The sequence below is a fragment of the Dendrobium catenatum genome, unplaced genomic scaffold (assembly GCF_001605985.2).
Source record: "Dendrobium catenatum unplaced genomic scaffold, ASM160598v2 fragScaff_scaffold_506, whole genome shotgun sequence".
Lineage (NCBI taxonomy): Eukaryota > Viridiplantae > Streptophyta > Magnoliopsida > Asparagales > Orchidaceae > Dendrobium > Dendrobium catenatum.
In genome coordinates this window covers 1,726,627-1,754,384 of record NW_021318968.1, presented here as the reverse complement: position 1 = coordinate 1,754,384, position 27,758 = coordinate 1,726,627, and the positions used below count along the sequence as shown (strand labels likewise).

At 34.2% G+C, this 27,758-nt stretch overlaps 1 protein-coding gene across 1 annotated transcript; it reads left to right on the top strand.

Moving 5' to 3' along the window:
- Positions 1 to 330: 330 nt before the first annotated feature.
- Positions 331 to 26,063, top strand: LOC110107759 (mitochondrial import inner membrane translocase subunit TIM50). Its single transcript, XM_020838131.2, has 10 exons — positions 331 to 766; positions 4,066 to 4,154; positions 12,174 to 12,210; positions 16,840 to 16,901; positions 16,987 to 17,100; positions 18,188 to 18,292; positions 18,361 to 18,459; positions 24,641 to 24,797; positions 24,922 to 25,024; positions 25,684 to 26,063. Exons 1-10 carry the CDS (start codon positions 487 to 489, stop codon positions 25,727 to 25,729), a joined length of 1,092 nt encoding a protein of 363 aa, XP_020693790.1. The 5' UTR covers positions 331 to 486; the 3' UTR covers positions 25,730 to 26,063.
- Positions 26,064 to 27,758: the final 1,695 nt, after the last annotated feature.

Sequence of the window (27,758 nt, the reverse complement as noted above, 5' to 3'; positions counted from 1 at the left end):
ATATTTAATTATGTATGCCAGCTGTTTTATTCAATGAATATATATAGTTATATAAGTATATATAACTTAAAACTTTAATGTTAATTTTAATTTATTTATATTTTAATTTAAATCAATTTACTTTAATTTTAATTATTTAAATTGAAGTTGAGGCCTTATGAAATAGTTAATAATTTAATTTAATTTTATCATTAATTGCAATGCTTTAAATTTACGGCCCTGAACATCATATCCCACGGCCCATATTTTTCGATCTCCAATTTCCACGAATCTTAGAGCTTTCCGCTCTGGAACCCTACACCGCGTCAGTTTAGAAGAACAACGGGGTATTTCTGACAAATAATTGCGGTTAAGTGGAAGGAAACATCCTGATTCCTCCGGCGTCGGCCCTATTCTCCTCTCCCACCCTCCTCTGACGTTCTCTTATTCGGATTTCTCTCGCAAAACCGATTGCAGACGCTTGCAGAGTTGTCGAATTCTCTCCAAATGGCGAGGTTTCTGTCTCGAATCGTTCGGAATCACGTCGTTCCCTTCATCCCGAGAATGAATACCAGGCCATTCAGCTCCTCTACAATCTCCGCTGATCCCCCGAGGGAGCACATGGTCTCCTCGGCCGCTATTCTTAACGATCCTCCTCCGGTGACCCCACCTCCTCCTTCCTCTCCTACGGGCACGACCGGTTCCGGAAGAACCTGGGGCCTACTCAAGTTCGGGGCTATTGCGGGTATCACCAGTGCCGTGGGCACTGCTGCCTATGTTACCTACGGTTCGTCCTCTCTTCCTCATCCTTTCCATTAGCTTTTTGTTAAAATTTAAGAGGGTTTAACTTCGGCGAGTTTAGATGAGGCCTACAAAATTGTAGAATACGGGTCATATATATTCGGCAGATTTTTCTTCGAGTGACAGAGGATTGAGGCCTTTCCAGTTACTTGTGTGGAATTTATTATTGTAAAATTTCCATATATTAATTACAACATCGTGCCTAAGAAGTCTCAAGCCCTTGGATGCTAATATATCTTCCGACGATTCTTATAACTTTCATATATTCCTTTTTAATGAGATACTGACTATGAAATGAATGGCCACCGGCCAGTGACCAAATTGCTGCTTATTGTTGTGCGACATTTCCATAAGCCAAAGGATTTTTATAGCAGGGTCTAATATTAGATCGAATTAAGAGGGAATTAATAATGTTGTAATGGAGCTCTTGAGCAATCTTGACATAGATTTATAAGCTTAAAAGCCATACATGACAAGTATATTTGGCACCATTAATAAATTCGTGATTCATTGCCTCATACATTCTCACTTAAGTGTACCTTTTGAAGATCTATGCTTTTTGCCATATATCAAGTTAATCCCTCAACTTGAGGTCAGCCAGTCACAGGCATAAAAATGATTTAAAGCCTTTGTAAATTTGTATACAAAATAGGAGTATGCATCACTCCGTGACTATTAAACATTATGTTAAACTTGCAATCTTTCATTAATATTAGGCAAAAAAAGTTTCATTAATATTAAAATTTCTTTGCAGAAATGGCCAATTGTTTAGAACTTTGATATTTCTTATATGTTATGATGATTGTTTTTGTTTCACTTTGGCATCTTATGAATAAACAAATGTAAAGGGTTTTGCTTATCTTTTAATTTAGTGTGATCGAATTCTATTTTAAATGTTTTTACCGTGATGATATGGATTTGTTAAATTTTAACTGGATGGTGTGAGGAACCAAGCTGCAACTTATACAATTTACTAGCGACACATTCTAAAGACTATTGCTTTGTTAGGTTTAGTATTATGCTGATGAGAGATTTACTTTCCTTGGTTTCTGGTTTATTTTGTGTGGCAATGCTGGTGGTTAACCTGAAATAAATCTTTACTGAATTAATTATTAGATTGCTATTTTTTTGCAGTTCTTATGATTATCTATTGAAAATCTTTCTTTCATGAGAATTTCTGAAAGCTAAATCTCTTTGAGCTATCCTCTGGAGTTTAATAGGAGTCAAACTAGTCATTTGAGCCGTTAAGAGGAAATAGTTCCTGCTCCATTATTCTTGAAAATCATAAGCAAGTCATTATTGTTTTTTGTATTATGAAGATTTTTTCTTGTTATATCTACTTTGTTTGGAAAGCACCAAACTTTTATGTGGAGCATCTACCGAACAGGTCCAATACAACAAGAAGATACGAATATTTATGTGGGTCAATTAAAATAAACCTATGAAATCATAGATCATCTTATCAACCATAGAGAAGCCGCAATGCTGTACAAATAAAAAGTCCATAAGAAAACACACATCATCAAACTCAATTACAACCTATCTTGCCCCTAAAAAAGTAGTTCTAAATCTCTCTAGAAAAATGAAATAGAAAAGATAATAAGCAAACAGAATTTGACTAATACCAACAATTACCCATTTCAAAAGGTCATCATAATGGTACATCACACGTCTCCATGGAGTCTTTGCAAAATCTTTGGTTAAACAGTGCTTGTAGCTCATCAAGGTTATACTCCAAGGTTGTAGAAAATAGTTTCTTTTTCCTCCTGCTCTTGTCTCTTTATTAAATATTTTCCCGGGCTATTTCCTGTTTTGCATTCAAAAGCTTCTTGCCTTTCTTAATCCATCCAGCACACTCCACGCCTCCACAAAAACTATCTCACATTCTACCCAATGCATGCACAACCTATGCACTTATAACACACATCTTCCACTCATACTAGCTCGGCAGCTCCTTACTTATGGGACTGTAATATTAGGGGTGTCAATTCGGGTTAACGGGTCGGGTTCGGGTCGAATCTGAAACTGACCCGACATTGTTCGGGTCAATCTGAACCCGACCCGTTTTTAAAAACGGGTCAAGTTTCTGGACCCGAACACAACCCTATTCGGGTCCGGGTTAACACGACCTGACACGAATGACCCGAAGTTGACCTAAAATTGCTAGTTTTCGGGTTAAAAAATCGGGTCAATCTTCGTGTCAAAATCGGGTCAATCTCGGGTTTCCGGGTCAAATAGGAGTTTTCGTGTCAATTTCGGGTCATTTTCGGGTCAATTTTGGGTTGCAGGTTCAACTTGAACCTGACCTGATTTTAAAACGGGTTGATTTGTTGAACCCGAACCCGACTCATTTCGGGTTCGGGTTGACCCTAACCCGGATTTTTCCGGGTCGGGTTTGGGTCGTATTTCGGGTCGTGTCAAAAATTGACACCCCTAGACTGTATGGAGGTGATTTCAAAATTAATCATTTTTATATTTTGAGTCAAAAGTATCCAAAATAATAAACTATCCTAATGAATTTTCGAACAAAATTTTATCTTTAAAACAAATAATAATTTTTATAATCCCAACAACATTCTAATTTAAATATGCACATATCCAAAAAAATTATTGAGTCAGAATTTTTAACATTCGTTGCGCTCTCCTTATTAGTTTCATCTACACATGCTACCACATTTTTCATTATCTGATTTCTTTTATACTTCTTCTCCTGCTGCGGTGATCTCTTTCCATCATATGCATATTTTTTGGGTTAAACAATGTTGTGAGATGCCAACATTAACTGGTTTTTGGAGAACATAGTTTAAGGTCAGTTGCAGTTAAAAGGTGGTTGAGGAAGGCCCACACCCCCTAGGATTAGAATAAATTTGTTTTAGTTGCATATAGGATTGTTGATAAGCTAGCTTAGTGTAGCATTTTCACCCCTCTCTCTTTAAATCTTTGTTCCTGCACTGTGAATATAGGTACGTTGTTGCCTTCCTGAAATGTAAATATAAAGCACGAGGTTAGCATATGGAGTAGATTTATCAATTAGGACTATGTTTCTTGTTGTTTTTCTTGTCACCTCTTGTTTATCAAGAATTTATTAATTTAATTTAAAATTGATTAAAAGATTTTGGAGAGTTCTCTTTATGCAACAATTATTTTTTTGGCAGTTATAGCTTATATGTATTCTATCTGTAATTTGTTCCTTGTTTGAATTTGATTGTTAATATCACCGTCCTTCATATTGACATTGCGGTATTAATTTTCTTTTATTTCTAAAAAATGTTAATGTTAATGCAGCATATACTGTAGATGAAGTGGACCAGAAGACAAATACTTTTCGAGCATTATCAAATTATTCTGTAGGAGATGGCGCATCTTCTTTGGAAGTTAGTATTAATTTCTGTTATCAAGCTCAAGTAGTCATGTTATCAACTGAAACTTGTATGCTCTGCTGTAAAAAACTTCTTATTCATTTCATTTAAGTTGTCTAAACTAGCAGCATTAATACTCATGGTCTCAATACATACCATAACTTCCATGAAACTATAATTTTTCAAGCTATTTTTAATCTTTCTGCTTATTTCAATTTTAAATCGGTTGATGTGTCCCTATTAATCAAAATAAGCACTACTTTGTAAGCATGGGGTAAAGTAGCTAAAGCATTTATAAGCCATATGTGAAGTAACCTGAGAACAAGATTTCTGGTTTGGTAAAACTTTGAAAACTTATTTGGGAAGGTAGCTCCTGATGAAACATTCTTCTCCTAACAACTTTTGTGGACTTGAAATAAGGGAGTTACTTTTAGTTCGAAGGTTAGTTGGTTCAAGCGGTTCAAATAGTTGCAGTGTAGATGATGGAAAGGAGGCTTCCAGTATTGATGATTACATAATAGAGGCATCAAATATATTCCTTCTTAGTTAAAAGAAAAAGAATATTTTTACAAGTATTGTAAGATGACTAGAGGAGAGAATTTGACCACATAATATAAGGGTAGTAGTTATGAATATATATGTTAAAGTGTAAATAAATAATTTAAATAAATTTATATCTTAGGATTAGGTGTCATGATTTGAGATGCGAGAAATTTTTTGTCTTTCCATATAGATTGTTAATGAAGGAATATTGGAATTGTTTAGTTGAGCCAATAATAAAATTATTAAGATAGTTAAATTCTATTAAGAGAATTATTGTGAAGTTTCAGGAGAGTTTAGAAATAGAATAACCTTAATAAGGAGATTTAATGGTTGGTTGTGGAGGCACAAAGAGTTATTAAGGAAAAGAAACAAACTTTAAAAAGTGGCAACCATTAAAAACTACCGAGGATTATAATTATTATATGAAAACTAAAATTTTTACAAATAGGTTAATGAATAAATTAATAGTTAAATTTTTTTATGATTGATGCGATCAAAAAATATAGGGAGCCTATATTTTTTTATCACAAAAAAGAAATACGGACTTCTACTGACGAAAATGACTAAGGACAAGAAAATGAAATAACAAACTCTTACATTTCAAATAAAACTAAAAAGAAGAAATTAAAAGACTACAAACAACGTTCGATCTCAAAGACACCCTAAAGTTGTTGCACTTAGAGAAGAGGGATACAAGTGGAGTGGCACTTGCGGAGAGACGGAAGAGGTTAGAAGCCCGAGAAGAAAGGGTGGAAAGAGCCCGCAAGATTTCCGGAGGGGATGCGAAAGAAGGGTGGAAAGAGCCCGCAGGATTTCCAAAGCCAACCCGCAGGTTATAACTTTTCCAAAAATAACATTTTATAACATCATATTTTAAACATAAACAATCCCCCATATATATAGGTATGAAAGGGAATACAAAGAGACACATTACATTAATTTAAACACAAGATACAAAGCACTAAACCCTAATGCTTTGCACGGAAAAACAACCCAAGCCAAGGAACCGAAGAGGCAACCGGGGGAGCCAAGGGGCCACGACCTCGGGAAAGAGCCCAGGCACGGGAAAACCAGCGGCCAGCCAGAATTCCAAGAGGCAAAGCACAAAAAACAATAAGCCATGGTGGAAGCCAAGGAGCCACGCATGGGAAAAAACAAATCTTGGAATTCCAAAGGCCGGTTTGGAATTCCAAGAGACCTACATAATTAAAACATAAAAAGCATAAAAAGTAAGATAATAAATGAACTAAAATGTTAGCTAATAATGAGCTAACCCTTAGTTCAATAAGTGAACTAAAGACCAGCTCATAAATGAGCTAAAATTTCAGCTCAATTTTGATTGAGCTAGTAGACTCAAGGGAAGCCAAAAATCTAATTATTTTTGACATGAGTTGACCCCCCCCCTTTGTCTACATCAATGATTTATATGATTAGCTTGGTGTTAAGAAAAAAAGGAGATATAAAATAGCGAAGTTAGATCAAATGATTTTAATCAAATTAGATACATTAATAATGAAGATAATAGAATCTTGGCTAAACATCAACAAAATAGGAGAAATATTATTTTGAGAAAAGAGAAAAATACTTGGCTAGAAAATATTAGAAATGACTTTTCTTTATTAGATTTAAATGAGAATTTGACTCTTAACAAAACACAATGGAGAAAAAACGATTCATGTAGCCGACCCCATATAGTGGGATAAAGGCTTGATGTTGTTGTTGTTGTTGAGGAATTACTAAGTTAGAGATTTAAGTATTAAACTACTTTGGAGAGCATAGTGAATAATATAATGAAATGTCACTACAGGAAAATCAGGAATTACTTGTGATTTTTTTCGGTAGTTTCATAAAATGCTGGCGGTTTTCCGGCGGTTAGTAAACCGCCGGTATAAACCGAGTAGGAAACAATTTCCGGCGGTTAATATTACCGGCGGCTTTCCGGCGGTCATAGCGCCGGTTACCGCCAGTTAATCACTGGTGGCTTATCGGTCTTCCAAAATGCCGGTTTTGCTGGCGGTTTAATCGTCGGTTAACCACTGATTGACCGCCGGTGACCGCCGGCTATATTAAAATTCCAGTGGCTATAATAAGCCGTACAATATCGATGTTTCCGACCGGTTGGCCGCCGAAAATATGTATTATTTAAAAAAAAATTGTTAGCCCCCCTTTATTACTCAAATTTCTACAATAACTGCACAAAATTCAAAACATATATAATAAATAAGATCAAATATATATATATATATATATCATTCAAATGAAATCCACAATAAGCATAACCAAATGTTAAAACAAACATAAATGCATATGTTCTACAATAAACATAACATATAAATCCACAATAAGATGTACATGTCCTCCGTGTCCTTGCTTTCACACAACAAGTTCATGTCGGTGGCCGGAGTGGGGACGAGATCGTCAGCCGGAGTTAGCGTGTTGGTGGCTGGATTCCTACGCAGGTAGTCAGAGCGGCGATCACGAGCAAGGGTCTGGAGAAATGATACGCGAAGAAGAAATGAAGATGAAGGTTCAATTTGGCCAGTATTAGGGCCATTTCCGGCGGTTTCGACAGTCGGAAAAAATCACTTAAAATCGGCGGCTTAGCCACCGGTAAAACAGAAAACCGGCGCCCTTGCCGGGGGTTATTATATCGTCGCTAATTCCGGCAGTGTATTATTAAAAACCGCCAGTTACTACCAGGCGGTTGTACCGCCGGTTTAACCGCTAGTAATTCCGGCGGTTATATAACCGCTGGTAATTCCTGATTTTTCTATAGTGTGTATTATAGATTGATCTAAATAATTGAGGTGGAGTTAGCTCCAAAAAAGATGTATGTGGTACTTATTGAAATTTGAAGAGTTATACGAGATATTATATATCTGATTTACATATCCTTTCATTTTAATTTTAAATATAAAAAAAATATCAAATGATTGTAGTAGAAGAAGAGCTTTAGTATCAATATTTAAGATGAAAGACGATGGTCAAGATTGTGCTATCTATAAAGAAATCAAATTTATGAGTCACATAATGAAAATATGAGGAGATAATAGAATATATGCTCAGAGAAATTACGTCAATTTTCTGAGAATCAATTTAGTTTAATGCCAGGAATATATATTATGGAAGTTGTTTTTGTGTTATGACAATAAATGTGAAAATATATAACTAAGAAAAGATCTTCATATATTTTTGTATTAGTCTTGATAAAACATATGATCAAGTACCACAAAAATTGATTTATTGTGCATCAAGGCAAAAGGTTTTGTGTCCAACGTATGTTGACATCATTAAAGATCCACATGATGGAGCACTATTTAATATTAGTAGTTTTGGCTTGACTTTAAAAAGTTAGATTTATATAAAAGATGAAATTTGTGTTTATATCTTTTTATGTTGGTTATGGAGATGCCTACAAACGATAGTCAAAATTGGTTACCTTATTATATGTTTTTTGCATATATTATTATAATTAATGAGATATTCATTGAAATAATTTAAAAATCATAACTATGAAGAAAATTTTGGAAAATAAAGGCCTTATAATTGTTATAATATAAACTAAGCATAGGACATGTCATTTTAGTGGACAAGTTAAAATTTTTTATTAATATTATAAGAAGATAAGGTGATGATACCTATGTGTGTTAGGTTGATGCAAGAGCATTTTTAAGACTAGTTCGCAAGAATTTTATGTTATATGTAACTGATGATGAATTGATGATATTATTATAAGAGCTTCAAGTGCATGAATTGTGGCCCGAGGCATAACATCATGAGGTGGTCAATCTTTCAACCTCTTCAAAATTTATGATTATCCAAATATTATTCAAATATCCTTGAAGCTAAACCCAACCTAAGTTCCTGCATAATCACATTTGTAGTTTCGATAACAAATTTATCATTTCATACCTAATTTTTATACATATTTTTAGCTTGATGTGATCTATAACTTTCTATAAGAAAGAGTTTCTAAATTTTGTCACCTAGACCTCCATAAATGTCCAATCCAACACTCTACCTTCCCTCTATAATTGCATCTTTTCCCATGCATGAACCATGACCATCCTTCTTCCACTTCTTGGAGCAATAATTTTATTCTTGAAAAATTGTCAATGTCTTTTCAAGCCTTTCCCACAATTAATGCAAAACACTTTCCCCATAATTGGTCACCCATTGGAATTCTCTCTCATTTTATGCGAGTCTTTGTATAGTCTTGTTATTTGTATAATGGAAGAAAAGTTGAATGAAATATATTTTGGAATACAATTACTTTTAAATTTTGGCAAGGAGATGGACTTCCTTGTGCTTGGATATCTAAGTCATGGTGATGAACTACCCCGAAAAAGGAGATTCAACACTAAAAACAGATTCATGGCGAAGTGCTATCCATGGATTCCTTATATTCTATCACCTTTGGAGAAGATCGACCAATATTATACTACAACAACAACATCAAGCTTTTATTAACAAATCTAATACATCTACTCTCCTAACTGAGTCATCGTAAGACCGACGTTTTATGTGACCAAACCATCTAAGGCGAGTCTCTCTAATCTTATATGCCATTGGAGTTACTCCAACTTTTTCACGTATATACTCATTTCATATTCTGTCTCTAAGAGTGAAGCCACTCATCTACCCGAGCATCCTCATCTTTGCACCACTTAATTTTATGCTTCTCTTTTAATGGAATATAATAATATAATGAGGGACTATTCATGAAATTGATCTAAACATTCCTTGTCCTTTTTCTCATTATGTGTTTTTTTTAATAAAAAAATGTAGGGCCTTTCATTTTTTTTTATATTAGTTTGGTATCATATCAAGTTGATTTTGCATTTGTGGTGCTCATTTTATTGTGTCAAGTTTAGTTTGGTATACTTCTTATGTTTTGAAGCTTATTCTATGGCGTCGAATTCTTCAAAGTTGGGGAGGATGCTGCTTGAACATTTTTTAAGCCTAAATTGGTGAGCGTATTAGTTTATTTAGAACTATGGATGTTATTATTCTAAGAGGGTTAGAAAGTTAAGAGTATTAATTGATGCATGAGACATAATATCATGAGTTGACCAATCATCCCAAATCTATGAAATTTCATGATCTCCCAAACTTATGCCTCTCCTTGAAGTTAAAGTCAACCTAGTTTCTTACATAATCATGTATTAGTATTTTGAACATAATTTTGCATAATATATTTAAGTTTTTCATTTAATTAGTTAATTCCAAGTAGCTTAATATGATTTACTACTTTCTAGAATAAAGTTTTCCCAAATTTCATCATTTAGAGCCCCATAATTTAATAAATTGAGGTATATCACTCAAAATCCAAGCCCTTCCCCCCTCCATGAATGCATCTTTTTCCATGCATAAAACATGCACTTTCACCTACCTGTTTTTTTAGAAACAATCATTTTTGTCTTACAAATGGTTAGTAACACCTTTTCCCCTGCCAATATTTAATTTAAACCTCTTTCCAATAGTTGGTCACCTTTTGGAATTCTCTTAATGTGACTTGATTGATCATTTGTGTGAGTCTTTATATAGTATTGTAATGGCTATTATGGATGGATGGATAAATAAAATATATTTTTAGGAATATAGTTCTTTTAATTTTGACTAGAAACTTCTTTATGCTTGGAGATCTAATTCATGACAATGTACTATCCATTAGGGGTGTCAATTCGGGTCGATGGGTCGGACTCGGGTTGAACCCGAGCTGACCCGAATCTAAATGGGTCAACCTGAACCCGACCCGTTTTTGCAAACGGGTCGGACATTTCAACCCGGACCCTACCCGCTCTGGTTTCCTGGTTGACCCGACCCGGATTTTGCAGATTTGGCTGAATCGCTGAAGCAGTGCGAGTTCGCGGAACCGCGAGTGAGGCTGTGCGGGATCGCGACGCGAGCGCTCCTACGAGCGGCAGCGGCGGAGTCCAAGTTGTGACTCGCGAGCGCGTTGCGGAGCGGAGCTGGTGCGGGCTAAACGCGGGATCTGCCGAGGTGCCGAGTGCGAGCTGGTCGCCTGGTCCGGCTGGACGCGGGATCCGCCGAGGCGCCGAGTGCGATGGGATCCGCCGCTCCGTGGCTGTGCGGGTTCGCCGGGCTGGACATGCGCGATGACGTTACTTGACGCGGACGTGACTTCACCACATGACGCAGACGCGACCTGAGCAGCGGGTTTGCGAAATGGGTCAATTCAGGTTGACCTGCGGGATGTCAACCCGACCCATTTTTCAAATGGGTCAAAAATCCGAACCAGGACCCGACCCGTTTCGCAAACGGGTTGACCTCTAACTCGGATTTTTCCGGTTCGGGTCCGGGTCGGGTCAAAAGTTGACACCCCTCCTATCCATGAAAAGGATTCAACATCAAGAGTGGATTCACGGAGTAATTTCTATGGATCCCTCTTATTCTATTGTTTAGAGATGATCGACTATGATTGTGGAGAAGACAAATATGATAAAGGACTGTTCATGAGGTCGTTTACAGATTCTTTGTTTGTTCTTTCTCTTTATGTCTTTCTTTTTGCAGAAAAAAGCATTCAGATGCTCAGTTTTATTCCACATTATAAATTTAAGTATCTTAGGTCTGTTATGCATGTGAATGGAGTTATAAATGAGGATTTAATTTCTGGGGTTCAGACTGGATGATTAAAATGAAGCGTGTACCTAGAGTTTTGTATTATAAGAGGAATCATGGATGCTTAATTGTAAATTTTATAAAACTGTAATTTGACAATCAATTGTATGGATATGAATATTTTGTTGTAAACAAATTATTTATATTATGGATTAAATGAGAATGATATGATGTTTATGTTGCAAAATTAGTAATTGTAAATTAATAAATGATTGTATTAGAGTAAAAATTAGAGTTACATATATTGAAGGTAAGATGATTGGAAATAGATTTAGGTGTTTTGTATATGTTCAAGGAAGGTTAGAAAATGTGTTCATTTTATGTGCGTATAAAATTAGTCTGAAGGACTTCAAAGGAAATGGTTATGCCTAAGAGTGTATGGATAGAAGTTTTTTAAAATGATTTGCAAATAATATGTTAAACGCCTCAAATAACACTTAATAAAGACAAATGAAAAATGAGGATTTATAATGCCAACCCCAATTAATTGGGATAAGTTTAAAATTGGGTAAGACTGATGATGATTATATGCATTCATGTTTGCTTCTTATTCTACAAGGAATTTTGATATTTTATTATACGGCCTTATGGTGACATTGACATGTCTAACAATTTTTGTTGTGATATTTTGCATATGCGTGATGCTAATTAATAATGTGGAGTGGCTTTTTGTGGTAAATGACTAAAAAAATGCATTTTTTTGCCATAAAATGACATTTGGTAGTGAATTTTCTTCTTTTAAACAAATTTCATAGTTTTAAGGGCATTCCATTAAACAAATATTTCCACTCATCTTTTATATGTCTCATAATTTATGCTGATTATGATTGTCTTTTCTCTTTCCTACAGAAATATAAGGCCATGCTATACTCCACAGCTATAAAAGGTAAGGATTCTTCATATTGTTCTCATTTTCTATATTTAACTTTTTAGTTGTTTGATAAAAACTATAATATTTTGGTGTTTGTGTTTAAAATTTGGTGAATGAATCTTATTTTATGTAAGAAAAAAGAAAATGATCAAAATGGCTATTGGATTATTTGTGAGCGACCATTTTAGTCCTAAATTATTTAAACCATGTAATTTAGTATTTTGATTTGTCAAAGATAATCCAAAATATTCCTATAGTTAAAATCATTTTTTAAATTGATAGAGATTTAATGCAATGTTTGTGAATGAGGTGGGCTATGAGGGGTATTTCATGCAGATCAAGACATAAAAACATGATTTTTTGATAATACCTTAATTCTCACGTCATTTGTCAACTTTGCATGAAATTTCTATCAAATTAACTAAATATCGGAATATTTTGTATCCTATTTAAGGAGTAAATAGACTGAATTAGACATTTTAATGGTTTGGGTATTAAATGACATCTAATAAATAGTCTATGGATCATTTGACTATTTTGTCTAATATAATGATATCCAATTTATGATGCATATTATTATCCAACACCTACCTCTTATCCCTTTCAAAAAAGGATTAGAAAAAGATAATTTCAAAATATAGGAACATTTACAAATTATTATAGACTTTTTGACATAGGTTTTGTTTGGGATGACTTTCTTATTGCTTCTTAAAGAAGCTTTCTGAAAGCTACTATAAGAAGCAGTAAGAAAGTCGTCTCAAACGAAGCCATAGTTTTAAATATGTATTATAACATTAAAGGAATGAACATTTCCTTATGAAATGATGGAAGTTAGCTTTATTTCTATGAGTTGCATTCATCTTGTGTGGATACACAAATCAACCTAAAATCAGAGATGTGGTTGGAAATGCCATATTTTTAACATCCTTGTAATTACCATAATTAAATGCATGCCCCCTCATGGAGACATAAAGAAAAACAATAATATAACAACTCTTTATTTGCGATGTTTAAGGCTTACCTCACGCCTAACATAGTGTAACAAATCTCTGGTCAATATAGCAATCATCAAGCATGTTGTCAAATAATTTGGTATGGAACAATCTTTGTATGTTGTGATTATACTCATGTAATATCCTTCTTCTAATTTTTGTTTTCTAATGCCTCAAATAGGCTTTGGAGGATTGTAATAGTATTTTAGTTGATAGTTGTAAGGAAGGATTCATGTATAGGAGAAATTTTTTGAGAAGATGCTAGGTTATGGTGTACAAAGGAGAATGTAAGGTAATAATTTGATCAATATTATGAGAGTTATCTTACAATGCTTTTGAGTGTTGAGTTTGTTGGAGATTTTAGATGAACTTTTCCCTCGTGTAGACTTGCAAAGGTTTAGTAATAAGAGTATTGTGTAGTTTTTGTGTTTGTGTAGACATCATATCAAATGAGAAGATGTTAAGTTCATCAAACTTGTCTTCCATTTAGTTCCCCCTTTGAAGACAAGTTATAGTGATGAAGTTTATTTGTCATTAAAAGTGACATCTTTTAAAATAATGATTTGTTTGTGGATGATAGTATTTATATATATTTTTTGAGTGGATGAGTATTCTAAATAGGCACACTTTAGTGCCCTAGGATCAAGCTTACCTTGGTGTTTGTGGATGTGAACATTTGACAAACCAAAAATTGTTGGAGGAAGTTTTTAGAAAATATTATTTATAGAAAAATATTTAGAAAGATAGTTTAGGGGACTAAAAATCTATCACTTTTGAGAGTCTTTTATTGATTAGATATTTGAAGGTTATGCAGCTTCTCCGCAATGTCCTTTATTTTAGAAGAGAAAAGTCTTGATAACTTTTAGGAAATGCTGATTTTTTCTTTGTCACTCCATTTTGTTGTGGGTTGTCATGAGGATTGATGAATAATAGCTTCTATATAAAGAAAAGGAAGATAAAATTTAATTAGAATAATCTTGAGCATTATCAGTCCTACTTTTTTTAATGTTAACACCAAATTGCTTTGGTATCACAAAGATAAATATTAGGTAAATACAACTAACATCAAATTTTATCTGATAAGATAAACCCATGTTATCTAAGTGCAATTATCAATGAATGTGTCAAATTTATATTAGTTTAAAAAATATTTGGGATTTTTTACGGTTTTTAAATATTAGATTGAATTATCAACAAAGGAGTAGAGGACTAGTTTCATTTTTAGAAATAGAATTCTATGATGTTGAGTAATTTCACGAGTTTCATAATAGAAGTTTTTAATGTTATCATTTATAAAAGAGAATGAAATAAGTTCTTTCAGGACATGGATTTACTTTTGTCCAAAAAAAAAAAAAAAACTTTAAGGATCCAAATTAACTTTTGTCATTTTTGAAAAGATTCATTGGCAATTAGTTTTTTACTTTGAGTTTATATGAATGTCATGACCAATATTTCTAATTTGTGAGTGTCAAGCATTACGATCATTATTCTTCTGTTTGGATAATCAAAATGACATCATTTAGGGGTTGCAGGTTTTTTTTTTTTCTGAGGATTTGAATATGAACTTGATAAAATTCAACATTGAGTCTTACAAGAAACTCAAAAACAGTCTTTTTTATATATTGTTTTAAAACTATAGCATCATCACCACACTTCTTCTTTAGATCTTGTTAGTGATCTAGTTCTAATCAATATGCCTTCATTGCTTTGAACTATTTAATAATAGAGAGTTTGGCTTGCTTGTTTGTTGAAAGCTTTGTCTTTGACTCTTTATCTCATTGATGAGAGCAGCTTCTTTAACTCTTACATAAGTCTATTTGACAGCTTCCTAAACATCTTTTGCAGTTATTAGGAGTATTTATGGTCTCCTGATTTTAGGCAACATGGTATTCTATAGCTATAACATAATAATGTTCTCTACTTCATCTTAAAGTGAAAACTTTGGTCCTTCTAGATCCACAGGAGGATCAACAAAATGATGGACTTTTCTCTATTCTTTCAGAAGGTCTTCATTATGTAACCCCTGCAATTCTACTTTGATAGAATTAGTTTGGTTTTCAACATTTATAATAATCGACTCTTTGGAAGGAAAGTAGAAAAAATCTGACATGATTAGGAGAATAAGAATGAAAACCAGTAGAAATAAAGGTTTGAAAAAGGCCCCTAATCTGGCCCTTACCATATAGAAAAAGAGAAGTAGCTATAAAACTTGATTTTTTTTATTCATCCTGTGGGTATTTATATACAAATGATTCATATAATAATTTAGGAAACTATACAATTCTGATACGCCAAGGGGAGGCCACTTGGCCGGTCTAGACTAGTCTATGCCAGCCTAGCCTTGGCCAAACTTGCCCTTTGGTTGGGCGGAACCAGGGGCAGCAGAGGAGGAGATTTCAGCCCCCTTTGTGGGGTCCAGGGGAGCTATTATTCATTATGTAAGGAGGAAGAATCAAAGTGGAGTTGTTTAGGAAGGTTTCCTAATTGTGTTTATACTGTTTAGGAAGGTTTAATTGTTTATGAATGTTTATTGTGTTTATACTATTTAAGAAGGTTTTAATTTTTTAGGAAGATTTCCTAATTATGTTTATGCTGTTTAGAAAGGTTCCAATTATGTTTATTGTGTGTGAGGGTTATTAAGGGGGAGTTTTGTGTAGGATTATCATCATATATATGTTGAGTTTATTTTCTAGGGTTTGGTGAGTTTCCTAGCGGCGACTAGGATTTGTGGGAGAGCCGATCTATCTCTCGAATAGTAGATCAGTTTTATTTTTTGTTAAAGTAATAAAAAAATCAGCCATCATATTTGTATTCCTGCAATTTTCTTTTATCTACTTTGCTGTTTTTACTTTCATGAAGCATCAAATTCCTAATAAGAAATAATTACAATGAATTTGAAATATTACAATTCTCTTATTTGGCCTCTCCATCGGCCCCAAGTCATGAATCCAAAGCATGTCATCATACCTCCTACAAAATTTCCGGCGAAGTCATCAATCCATGGGACCAAACCTTCCATCTTGGTTTTGGTTATGCAACAAGTGTATATCGTGGGCTGTGAATTTATGCCTTTCTAAAAAGTGTTGATTGGAGCATTTATTTTTATTCTCAACAGTCTTAATCAGCTTTTTTTTTTTTTTTTTGAAGGATTTGAATTTTGGGCCTCCTTTTAACTATTATAGCCCAGGTACTTTGTAAACATGCTTATGACACAAAATGAGGAATACATATGCCATAGAATAAAGAAAAATACATCATCAATTGATGAGCCTGTTCAGTAACGCTTTTTAGTTGGATATGCCAGAAATAGCATCTAGCTTATATCCTTTTACCAACTTGCTCAGAATAATTATAAAGGGGTGATGCTAAATTACAAGTGTTTAAATGAATGACTGGTGGATGTCATATGAAACTAGCCTGAATATTTGAAATGATGCTGATTACTTTAATACCAAATGTAACCGCTGAAAGACACTAAAGATGAACTTCAGCACTACAGACTTTTGCTTGCATTTATTCTTTCAAATTTAATATCGCAGTACAGCTTATTGAACCACATTTGTAAACTCAGTTGAATATATATATTTTTTGTAATCGTGATTTATGGAACTGGTTGTTCATTTTTTGTATTGCTTTGCTTTCATTGGTTCAGTCCCCGCCAAGACAATTGAGCTATACATTGATATAAGGAGGTCAATTGAAGATCATGTTCGGGTTGGTAATGTACTTTGGTGTGTATGATGCGCTCATTTGGTTTTTTAGAGGATTCTCTTCTTTATTTTTTTTTGTTTCTGGTCAGGGCTTCACTGAACCTTCATCTGACAAGCTTCTACCAGATTTACATCCTCAAGAACAGCATGTCTTTACTCTTGTTCTGGACCTCAATGAGACTCTGGTGTACTCAGATTGGAAGGTATCTTTGTCTTAAATGTGGTTCTTATTTGTAACAATTATGTTTACAATTGATTAGTTGTCCATGCAGTTGCTTGTTCTGTGATTTGTGATTTATATTAATGCTTATATTCACCAATGTATCCATTTATGATAATATGGATCGACAATGGTTAGTTCTGTACACTAACTAATTAATGCGTCTAAGACTTGTTAACTCTTATATATTTTGCAGAATAAAGTGTCTATAAATTAGATGGATTTAGTTAGATGAATAGCATGAGCGTATTTGTAGAAAGGGTTGTGCGATATTACTCAGTAAATGGTTAAGGGTTCGAGCAATAGAGTGATTTTCAATATATGTTTAAGTCACGAATTAAGTTTCTATAAATTAATCTAATTTTGCTTGCATTATGTCGAACATTGAAAATTATATTGACTTGTTATATTTTGTGAAAAGAAGAAATGATCCTGATGCAAAAGCTAGAGCGCAGAAGTCTTCTCTCTCTCTCTCTTTATTTTCTTGATACAGTGAAGTGTGAGATGAGGTAGCACTTTAATCAACCAAACAACTAATATAAGTTTTATGAATTAACTCTTCGGAAGAACAATTATAAGTTGACATTTCTTTTAAAGCCATAGGGAGAAGAGGGTCGAAGGTGTTTATTCTTCATTTTCATTATGATGCCAATCAAATGATGAAATGTCAGCCTAAGGGAAGGTGATGTTAGTATTATTTTTCCCAAGAGCTAGTTTGTAACTCGCTAGAAGATAAGATATTCTTTAGTAATTTTTTTCTCAGTCAAGCAACATTTTGGCTGCGTACTCTCTTGTGTTTGTAAAGACAAGACTCTAATGACTGAAGATCAAGGTAAACCGATAATAAAGTTTTGCTATTACTCTGAAGTTGTATTTAAAATCAATATATTTTCTCTGGTAATAGAAGATTGATCTCGGACTGCGTGACTTCTCTGTCCTAATTAGATGTGATTGGCTTGTGCTTTTTAAACAGGAATGCATTCTCATTTGAAGCATAAAGGACAACTTTATACCTATTCTATTTATTAAATCACGAAAAGCTGAATAGACTTCATTATTTTTTTTTGTAGCGTGAAAGAGGCTGGAGAACATTCAAAAGGCCTGGTGTTGATGCTTTCTTGGAACATCTTGCCAAATTCTATGAAATCGTTGTGTACTCAGATCAGCTGAATATGGTAAATATGAAATATTCTTTTTGTTTCAGGCAAATATAGTTAGTTTTACAGTGCAACCGTACTGGCAGTATGTTGATCCTGTTATCGAAAGATTGGACCAGAAAGGTTGTATTCGCTATAGATTGTCTAGATCTGCAACCAGATACCAAGATGGAAAGCACTTTCGGGTATGCTAATTTGATGGCTTTTCTTTATTAATGTTTTCTTTTGTTATCACATATATTATATATATCTTGCCTTGTATAACTGACCTATGTTCAGTAAGGCTGCAAATTATCTGAAGGTGCATTTACATTATTCCATGTACTATATAATTGAATTTTTTTTATGCTTGTTTACAAGGCGCAAGTAATTCTATATAAATACTTTGATGAAGGGTAGCTTTGATACCCACTCCTTTTATTAAATAACACAATTACAATTTTAGTAAGTATAATAATTGTAAAACTTCTATATCCTGCAATGATTTATTTGTATATTCATCTTCTTTTTTCCGTGCACTGTATACTACTGAAGGATATACGGAAGATTTATTTTGTCTCTTTATCTTTGTGATGAAACCTACAAAGCATCTTCAAAATGCATATTAGTTCAATCAAAGTTAGTATTGATTTCTTGCCAGGATTTTTATCGCTGGGATAGTTTTTTAATAGCAATGGTTTTAGGGCACTGTCTTGCATTTGCAACAAGGGCTGTTCTCGTTTGCTTTCTAAATGCCAACAAATTTTTTGAAAATATTTAGACTCTGGCCTTTGGAAGGCTTCACACCTACTTCTTGTGTCTCCTAACCGAGAGAAGGGCTGACTTAGGTGCCACCTACTTCTTGTGTCTCCTAACCGAGAGAAGGGCTGACTTAGGTGCAATAGCCTGTTTGAATAGAATCAGAATAGTTAATTAACTGCCCTAGCACTTTTATGCGATGATTTGGTGGATAAAGTAAGCCAACTACTTTCCTCTTGCTACCAGGGCATTTGTGAACAGGTAGTCTTTTCCCATTTAAATAAGCACTTTTGCGAAGCTTAGCTTCCTTAGTTAAAGCAACATTTGTGGATCCCAATAGGGCCTTAATTTACTAATTTGATGGACTCATTTATTCGGTTATGTTAGTGATAGATGATAATTTATTTGCTCTGATGAAAGTCTATCTATAAATGGCAAAAGCAATTACGAAATTTTTTTTCCTTAAAATTGTGCAGTATGAGAAAAGTGGAGGGTTGCGTTAGGTAGTCGACAATTAGCATAAAATTTGTCGAATAATTATGGCATGAATCCTTTAATACATTATGTTAATGTTATGACATTCTCTAGAAGCGATGTGCTATATGACCTGAATACAGCGAGTAGTGTGCAAGGGTTGCTGCATCGGTGCTCGGGTGCAGTGTTAAATAGGCGAGGGTTCCCACTTCATGGATGAATGTGGGTAAAGAAGCTAGTACATGAAATTAGAGTTCAGATAGGATCTTGGAATGTAGGTTCTCTTACAGTCAAATTAATGACATTAATTGATATTATGATTCATAGGAAGATAAACATTTTATGCATTTAGACAACTAAATGGGTTTGAGAGAAGACCAAAGTGATCGATAGTTTTGGATTTAAATTTTAGTATCCTGGTAGAAGTTGTACTAGAAATGATGTAGGTGTGATTATATATATTTGAAGGATAATGTTATAAAAATTAATAGAATTAAAGAGAATTATAGGTTTGAAGATTATTATTGATGCTAAGCTTATTAATATAATAAGTGTTTCTGCTCCTCAAGTAGGTTTGGATATATGTTTAAAATTAAAATTTTGGAATGATTTAAAAGAATTGATTCAAAATATACCTCTTGAAGAAAGAGATTTTTTTGAAGGAGATTAAATGAACATGTTGGTAGAGAGGTAGATGATTTTAAAAGTATTCATGGTGGCTATGAGTTTGGAGCTACTAATGAAGGTGGTAAGACTATATTAGATTTTGCTCTAGCTTATAATTTTGTAATTGCTAATATCTTATTTAAGAAAATAGATGAGAATCACATCACTTATAAGAATGAATATAGTAAAACTCAAATTAATTATTTTCTTTTTATTATAAGAAAAATAGATCATTTAGATTGTAAAGATTGTAAAGTTATTCCGAATAAAAGTTTATGTACTCAATATAACATATTAGTTTTGGACTTTAAGATGAAGGGATTGCATATGAAAAATATAGTAAAATGTTATTCTAAGACTAGATGGGAGCATTTGAAGAACAATAACAAAATTATTATTGAGAGTAAGTTTCGAGATCTTAAGATTTTGTTTGTGCATGAGGAAGCGAATGATATGTGGGAAAAATTAGTTAGTAATATTAAGAATATTGCAAATGATGTGGTTAGAGTTTTAAAAAGAAAAAGCTCATTATAATAAAAATAGTTTGTGGTAGAATTAAAATGTGCAAGAAAAGATCAAAAATAAGAGATTTTGTTATAATAATTAGTTTAGACGTAAAAAATTTTGAAAATTGGGAAAGATATAAAGAGACTCGTAAGGTGTCTAGGAAAGTAATATGCGATACAAAGATTTTAGCTTTTAATGATTTATATAATAAATTAGATTATAAACAGGGTGAATGATATGTGTATAAGTTAGCCAAACAAAGAGATAGAAATAGTAAGAATTTAGTTTAAGTGAAGTGCATTAATAATGAAGATCAAAAAAAGACTTTTTTTAGAAGTGTATATTCAACAAAGTTGGATGAGATATTTTGTTAAGCTTTCAATGAAGATTGTGAGAATAGGATTGACTTTAGTGGCCTTAGCATTCTAAATGAAAATAAAGATTTTTATTTTTATCGGCGTATTAGTAAAACTGAAGTTAGAGAGGCTTTAAAGATAATGAAGCGTGGAAAAACTATTGGACCTACTGATATTCCAATAAAGGTGTAGAAATGCTTATGAGATGAAGGAATTTCTTGCCTTACTAAACCTATTAATATTATTTTGAAGACTCAAAATATGTCAGATGAGTGGAGAATGGCTGCATTGATTCTTATATTTAAGAATAAAGGTGATACACAAGATTGTGCGAATTATAGAAAAATTAAGTTGATGTGTCATACTTTAAAACTTTGGGAGAGAATTATGGAGCATAAGTTACGACGTGATACTAATATTTCTCAAAATCAATTTAGATTCATGCCAGGTAGGTCCACTATGGAAGCTATTCATTTATTGAGAGGGTTGATGGAGAAGTTTAGAGAGAATAAGGAGGAAATACTTATATTCAAGTCATTAGGGATATGTATGCAGGATCTATTACTTGTGTTCAAACAAAAGGTGGTTTGAGCAAGTATTTTTCTATTTCAGTTGGATATATCAAGGATCATCTTTAAGCTCTTATCCTTTTGCTTTAGTCATGGATGTTCTTACTAGACATTTGTAAGAGGATGTACCCTAGTGTATGCTTTTTACTGATGATATTCTTCTAGTTGATAAGACTAGAGAGGGAGTTGAAGGTAAACTCGAATCATGGAGGTCAATGTTAGAGTATAAAGGTTTTCATTTGAGTAGATCTAAAACCGAATACATGGAATGTAATTTTAGTAGTAATAGATCTAGTGGGGGGTTTGTGACTTTGAGCAATAAAGTTATTAATGAGTGTACTCGTTTTCGATATCTTGGGTCTATTATTTAGAGTGATGGTGAGCTAGATGGGGATATTATTAATAGAATTCAAGTTGGATGGTTGAATTGGAGGAATGCTTCGGGTTTGTTGTGTGATAGAAAAGTACCACTCAAACTTGAGGGAAAATTTTATATGATAGTGGTGAGACCTGCAATGCTTTGTGGCGCAGAATGTTTGCCATTAAAGGAGAAGTATAATATTAAGTGTTGTTGAGATGAGAATGCTTAGATGGATGAGTGGATTTACTCTTAGAGATAGGATATGAAACGAGCATATTCGTGAAAAGGTTGGAGTAGCTCCAATGATATAAGATTAGAGAAAGTCGCTTTAGATGGTTTGGTCATATAAAATGGTGGCCTTCCGATGACCCTGTTAGGAGAGTAGATGTATTAGATTTGACCCATGTTAAGGAATGTAGAGGTAGACCTAAAAAGACTTGGTTAGAAAATATTAGAAATGACATTTCTTTATTAGATTTAAATGAGAATTTGAATATTGACATGACTCAACGGAGAAAAAAGATTCATGTAGCCGAACCCACGTCATAGGATAAAGGTTTGATGTTGTTTTTTGATGTTGAAATTGTACAGTATGATCTTCAGTAGAATTTAAGTCTACTAATGATTATGACTAATAAATTCTATACCAGAAAGAATTACAGGAATATATGTAAAACAAATGAAGTAGACGAAAAGTTGTACAATAGAATTATCAATATTTAATGACATTGAAGACAGATAGGGGGAATTTGCTAAAGCATATTAGTAAACAGACTATAATTGAAATTTGAGTATGATGCATGGAAAAGCTTGGGACGTGTACATTTTAGAACAAATAATACCAATTAATCGATGTGAAGTGTCTATTGTGAAACCAAAGCAAATTTTAACCATCTTGGCTAGTTTGTGTCCGCTCTGTAAACCTTTATTAGGGCCAAGTTATTCATGCTTTTAAATCATGAATAAGATGAAAAAAAAGCAGAGCAAGAGATCAAGCATTTAGGTGATAATTAATTAAACAGTAGTTAGAGTAAATAAAAAAAAATATTAAATCTTTTAAGATTATAAAGCATAAATTCCAGTAAGAAAACTTAGTAGGCAGTAGAAGTATTTTTTTTCTGCAACTAATGAGAGGAAACAGGTTGCAGGATAAGGCTTGGATATAAAGTATTATTTGAATATAAACCTGATCATGATCCATCATTTTTGTTCTTAAAATAGGGTAGGTTGCATAGCTTGCTCATGAATTCTTATAAGGCATGAAGAATAGCATACCTAGTTTTCATGTATTGAGGAAATAAAGATAGATGCATATAAGACTTTTTTCGTACGCATGCCTCCTTGACGTGCATTCAGCAATATGCATGTGAGTAGGGGTTTCAAAAATTGACATGGTACGAAAACCTGACTCGAACTTGACCCGGATTTTTTTGTTTAGGGTCAACCCGGTTTAAGAACGGGTTGGGTTCGGGTCCCAATTTTTTACCCATTTCGAATTTCGGGTCGGGTTCAAGTTAACCCGCGAACCCGACAATGACTCACAAAACCTCTTCTCAAGCCGCAAGCCTCTAGATCCGACTTCGCTCCCGTCACTGCCAGCCAAACATCTCCACAAATCCAACAATGACTTGCAAAACCTCTTCTCAAGCCGCAAGCCTCTAGATCTAACTTCGCTCCCGTCACCACCAGCCGAACATCTCCTCCAAACCTCTGATGAAACCGATCGAACAACCTGATCAGCCTAGCTCGACTCACCTCTCCCAGTTCTGTTGATTCCGAGCCCCTCTACCTGTTGATCTTACTCAGTTTCCGATCCCGACGTAGATCTCCAATCGTGATCGAACCCGTCGCACCCCTTCCTGCAACCTCCAAGCACCTGTTCGACCTCCTTTCTTCCTCCCACACACTCGATCGACAACTCCATTATGCCGATCGATACAATCGAATCATCCCTACCCCAACGAATCGTGCCCGACTTCTTCCCACGATCCCGAACTGCCCTCTCTTGCTCGACACCAACACACAGCCGTTCGAATCCCTCACGCAAGCAGCCAAAACTTCCGATGCACCACTTCCCATTCTCCCACACTCCAAGCTCCCTCTACTCGATCGGACTCCAGTCGGTCTGATTCATTCAAAGACCCTCCAATCAGCTGCTGATCTGCACCTACCTCACATAAACGTCACACCATTTTGAGTTGTTTGATCCCTCTCTGCACCCACTCATTCCGCGATGTTTGTTAACCTGGGCTAATCGGGTCGGTCATGTCAACTCGTAACCCAGCGGGTCGGGTTCGGGTTGCATTTTCTACCCCGTTTGCAAAAACGGGTTAGATCAAATACTAGCGGGTCGATGTCGGGTGAACCCGAACCCAACCTTTGATCCGATTTTGACACCCCTACATGTGAGTCTGTTAAATGAGTAAAACATTAAACTGAGCAACAAAACTAACAGAAAACAAAAAAGGATTGGCGTAGAAGCAAAAAGCCATGAAGATCAATAATCTATGAACCAAAACAAAGCAGCATGACCGCTGTACAGTGGAAGCAAGCTAACACAACAAACTTGGCAACGAAAGTGTGCTTCTTGCCTTCTTGGTTTATTGTTATTTTCTCCTAAGGATATTCTTTTTAAGATTCATGGAACTGTTGAGACTGATTTTCTAGCATACTTATGAACTAGTTTTACTGGCAGGACTTGTCAAAGTTGAACAGAGATCCAGCACGAATTCTTTATGTGAGTGGGCATGCTCTAGAATCTAGCCTTCAGCCAGAGAACTGTGTGCCCATCAAGCCATGGACACTAGAAAATGATGATACGGCTCTTCTGGATCTAATCCCATTTCTTGAATGTGAGCTTTCTTTAGATCTTATCTCAGATCCTAATGGCAACCACCTACTAAAATTGAGCTTTTCTTAGTGAATCTAGATTTAACAGTTTGAATGTATCATTCATTATTTTCAATTCCATTACAGATATTGCTCTCCACCGGCCTGCTGATATAAGGCCTGTGCTTGCATCTTATCAAGGCCGTGACATAGCTGCTGAATTTATAGAGCGCTCAAAAGAGCATCAGAGGTAAAGGACGGTTGCTGACATTGTTTCTTATTCGCCTCACATCGTACCTTTAATTTTAAATGGCCCTTTAGAGTGCGATGATTTCATTTTTAGACCTTATATGATTGAAATTGAAATCATCACACTCAGGTGCGGAACCAGCCATAAATTTTAGGGGGGACAAATTTATAAGTAACTGTTCGCATATATGTCGGGGCTCCAAGAGGCAGCAACGCCCCCTGGCGGGATTCGACCAAACAAGGGGCAGCGCTCCCGGAACAAATTTTAATTTACTATTTCTTTTTGTATTTAGTTCATCATTCCCTAACAATAACACATATACACAATATATTTAATTATATTGGGGGCAATTGCCTAAAGACCATAGTATTTTAACATTTTTAGTTTTTTTCTGGAGGGGGGGGGGGCAATTGCCTAAAAACCTTTATAATAAAGACTAAAAATTACCTAAATAAGAGTATAATGAAAAAAAAAATTTCGGCCCTAACCACAAAGGGGTTCTGCCCCTGAAAACACTACGGAGTTTGTTGAGTTTATTATTATTTGCAACCAATCAAATTTTTACCAACTGAGAAAATTATCTAATATTGTTTTACAAAGGTCAGATACCTGATACCTTATTTTTGAATTTTTTTTGGGATTTTGCATCTCATTATCAGGAGGATGCAACAGCAGAAGCAACACGGCCATTTTTGGAGACGCTGAAGGTGCAGGTTCAAAGCCTAAACCCAAATATTGCTAAACATCTTAAATGATCTTTCACGAATGAATTAGATGTAGTTCTGACCTACATCGAGCTTTCCTCATACTAGGTTTTTTTTTTTCGTCGTTTATTTTTGGGCACTATATTCTTCTATTTGTTGCAATGTGGTGTCGCAGGTTTATTTGCCCTTCTTTATTTCTGCCCTAATTGTCAAGGTGCAATCAATTAGAGGAATTTTGGGTACTTGAAAACTAGGTAGTTTGATGATTTATTGGTGTTTGTATATGTATGTATGACTTTTGACATTTATTTAAGCTTGCATAAGTTCTTGAAATACGACTGGTGGCTTCTCCATTTCTTAGAACTGATGCCTGTAATTTATTTTAAGAACTGAGTGCAATGATGCTGCGTTTTTTTAAAATATATTATAAAAAGAGATGAATACAAACCACCTCTTACCACGGCGAATCCAGATGCGTCACGTCACCTGGATGCGACGCGTCTCCGAATGAATCCAGACGCCGCACGTAATAATTTTCCGTGCGGTTGGAGTATGGGGGGATGAAGAGATGATGCTATTGCTAGTATCATTGTCTTCTGTGTGTTTGTAACTACTCGACCTTCTATCTGTACTAGGAACCGAGTAGTACACCTTTTATAGATTTGTAGAACTAAATCGAAACCTTTTGCACCTTGTTGCTCCCTCCCTTCCTCCCTTCAACTTCAAGTTTTTCGCCAATAAGATCATGAGAGCATTTAAATTCAATAATGCATATTTGTTATGTGCCAAAATATAAATAGAATTCAATTGCTTCAATAACTAATCTGAGAAATAAATTAATATTGAATAAGCTAAGTGGCATAATAATAATCACAATTTATAGTTGTACATAAAGCATAAGTCTATTAAATCTCATCTGAGTGATGCAAAACTAGTAACAACAACATCATCATCAAGCATTTGTCTCACTACGTGGGATTGGCTATATGAATTTTTTTTTATCTGTGTCATGTTAAAAGTCAAATTCTCATTTAAATCTAATAAAGAAATATTATTTCTAATATTTTTTAACTGTATTTTTTTAGGTTTGTTGTTACATTTCTTAACATAACTAAAATCTAATACCTCAACTTTTTTAATTGGGCCATCGGGAGCCCTCTGTCTAATGTGATCAAATCATCTAAGTCTCTATCATTTTATATTTTCGATTGGATTACATCAAGGATCACCCTTAAAGTCCATATCCTTTTGCTTTAATCATGGATCTTCTCACTAAACATTTGCAAGAGGATGTACCTTGGTGTATGCTTTTTACCCATGATATTCTTCTTGTTGATAAGACCAAAGAGGGAGTTGAAGGTAAACATGAATTATGGAGGTCAACCTTAGAGTCTAAAGGTTTTCACTTGAGTAGATCTAAAATTGAATATATGTAGTATAATTTTAGTAGTAATAGACATAGTGAGGGGATCGTGATTTTGGGCGATCAAGTCATTAATAAGAGTAGATGTTTCTTGGATCTATTGTTCAGAATGATGATGAAATAGATGGGGATATTATTAGCAAAATTCAAGATATAAAATGATAGAGAACCTACAAATATAAAAGGATAGAGACTAATTTATAAAAAATAAACACATTGGGTGAAACTCATTGCACACAATATAGTTGGTAATGCACCTCGTTATGTGAATCCATCAACTGGCTAGTCAATATTCAAAAGAGTTTTATCGATAGCACATATAGTATGCTCATAAGCATATGTTATTTAAATTCTATATTACAATAACACTTCTCAGTGAATCTATATATAAAATGATCAAATTTGGTTATATATCAACATAATTCATGCTTTACATGAGCAATACTTATAACTCATTAACCAAAATAGTAAACACAAGTAAAAGCTATTACCACATTATATCAATATAATTGCAAGAATAATTATGAATAAATAAAGTATGCTCCTTATTATATAATTATGAAAAAATAAATAAATAACAAAGAATACACCTATATTAAGGAATGAT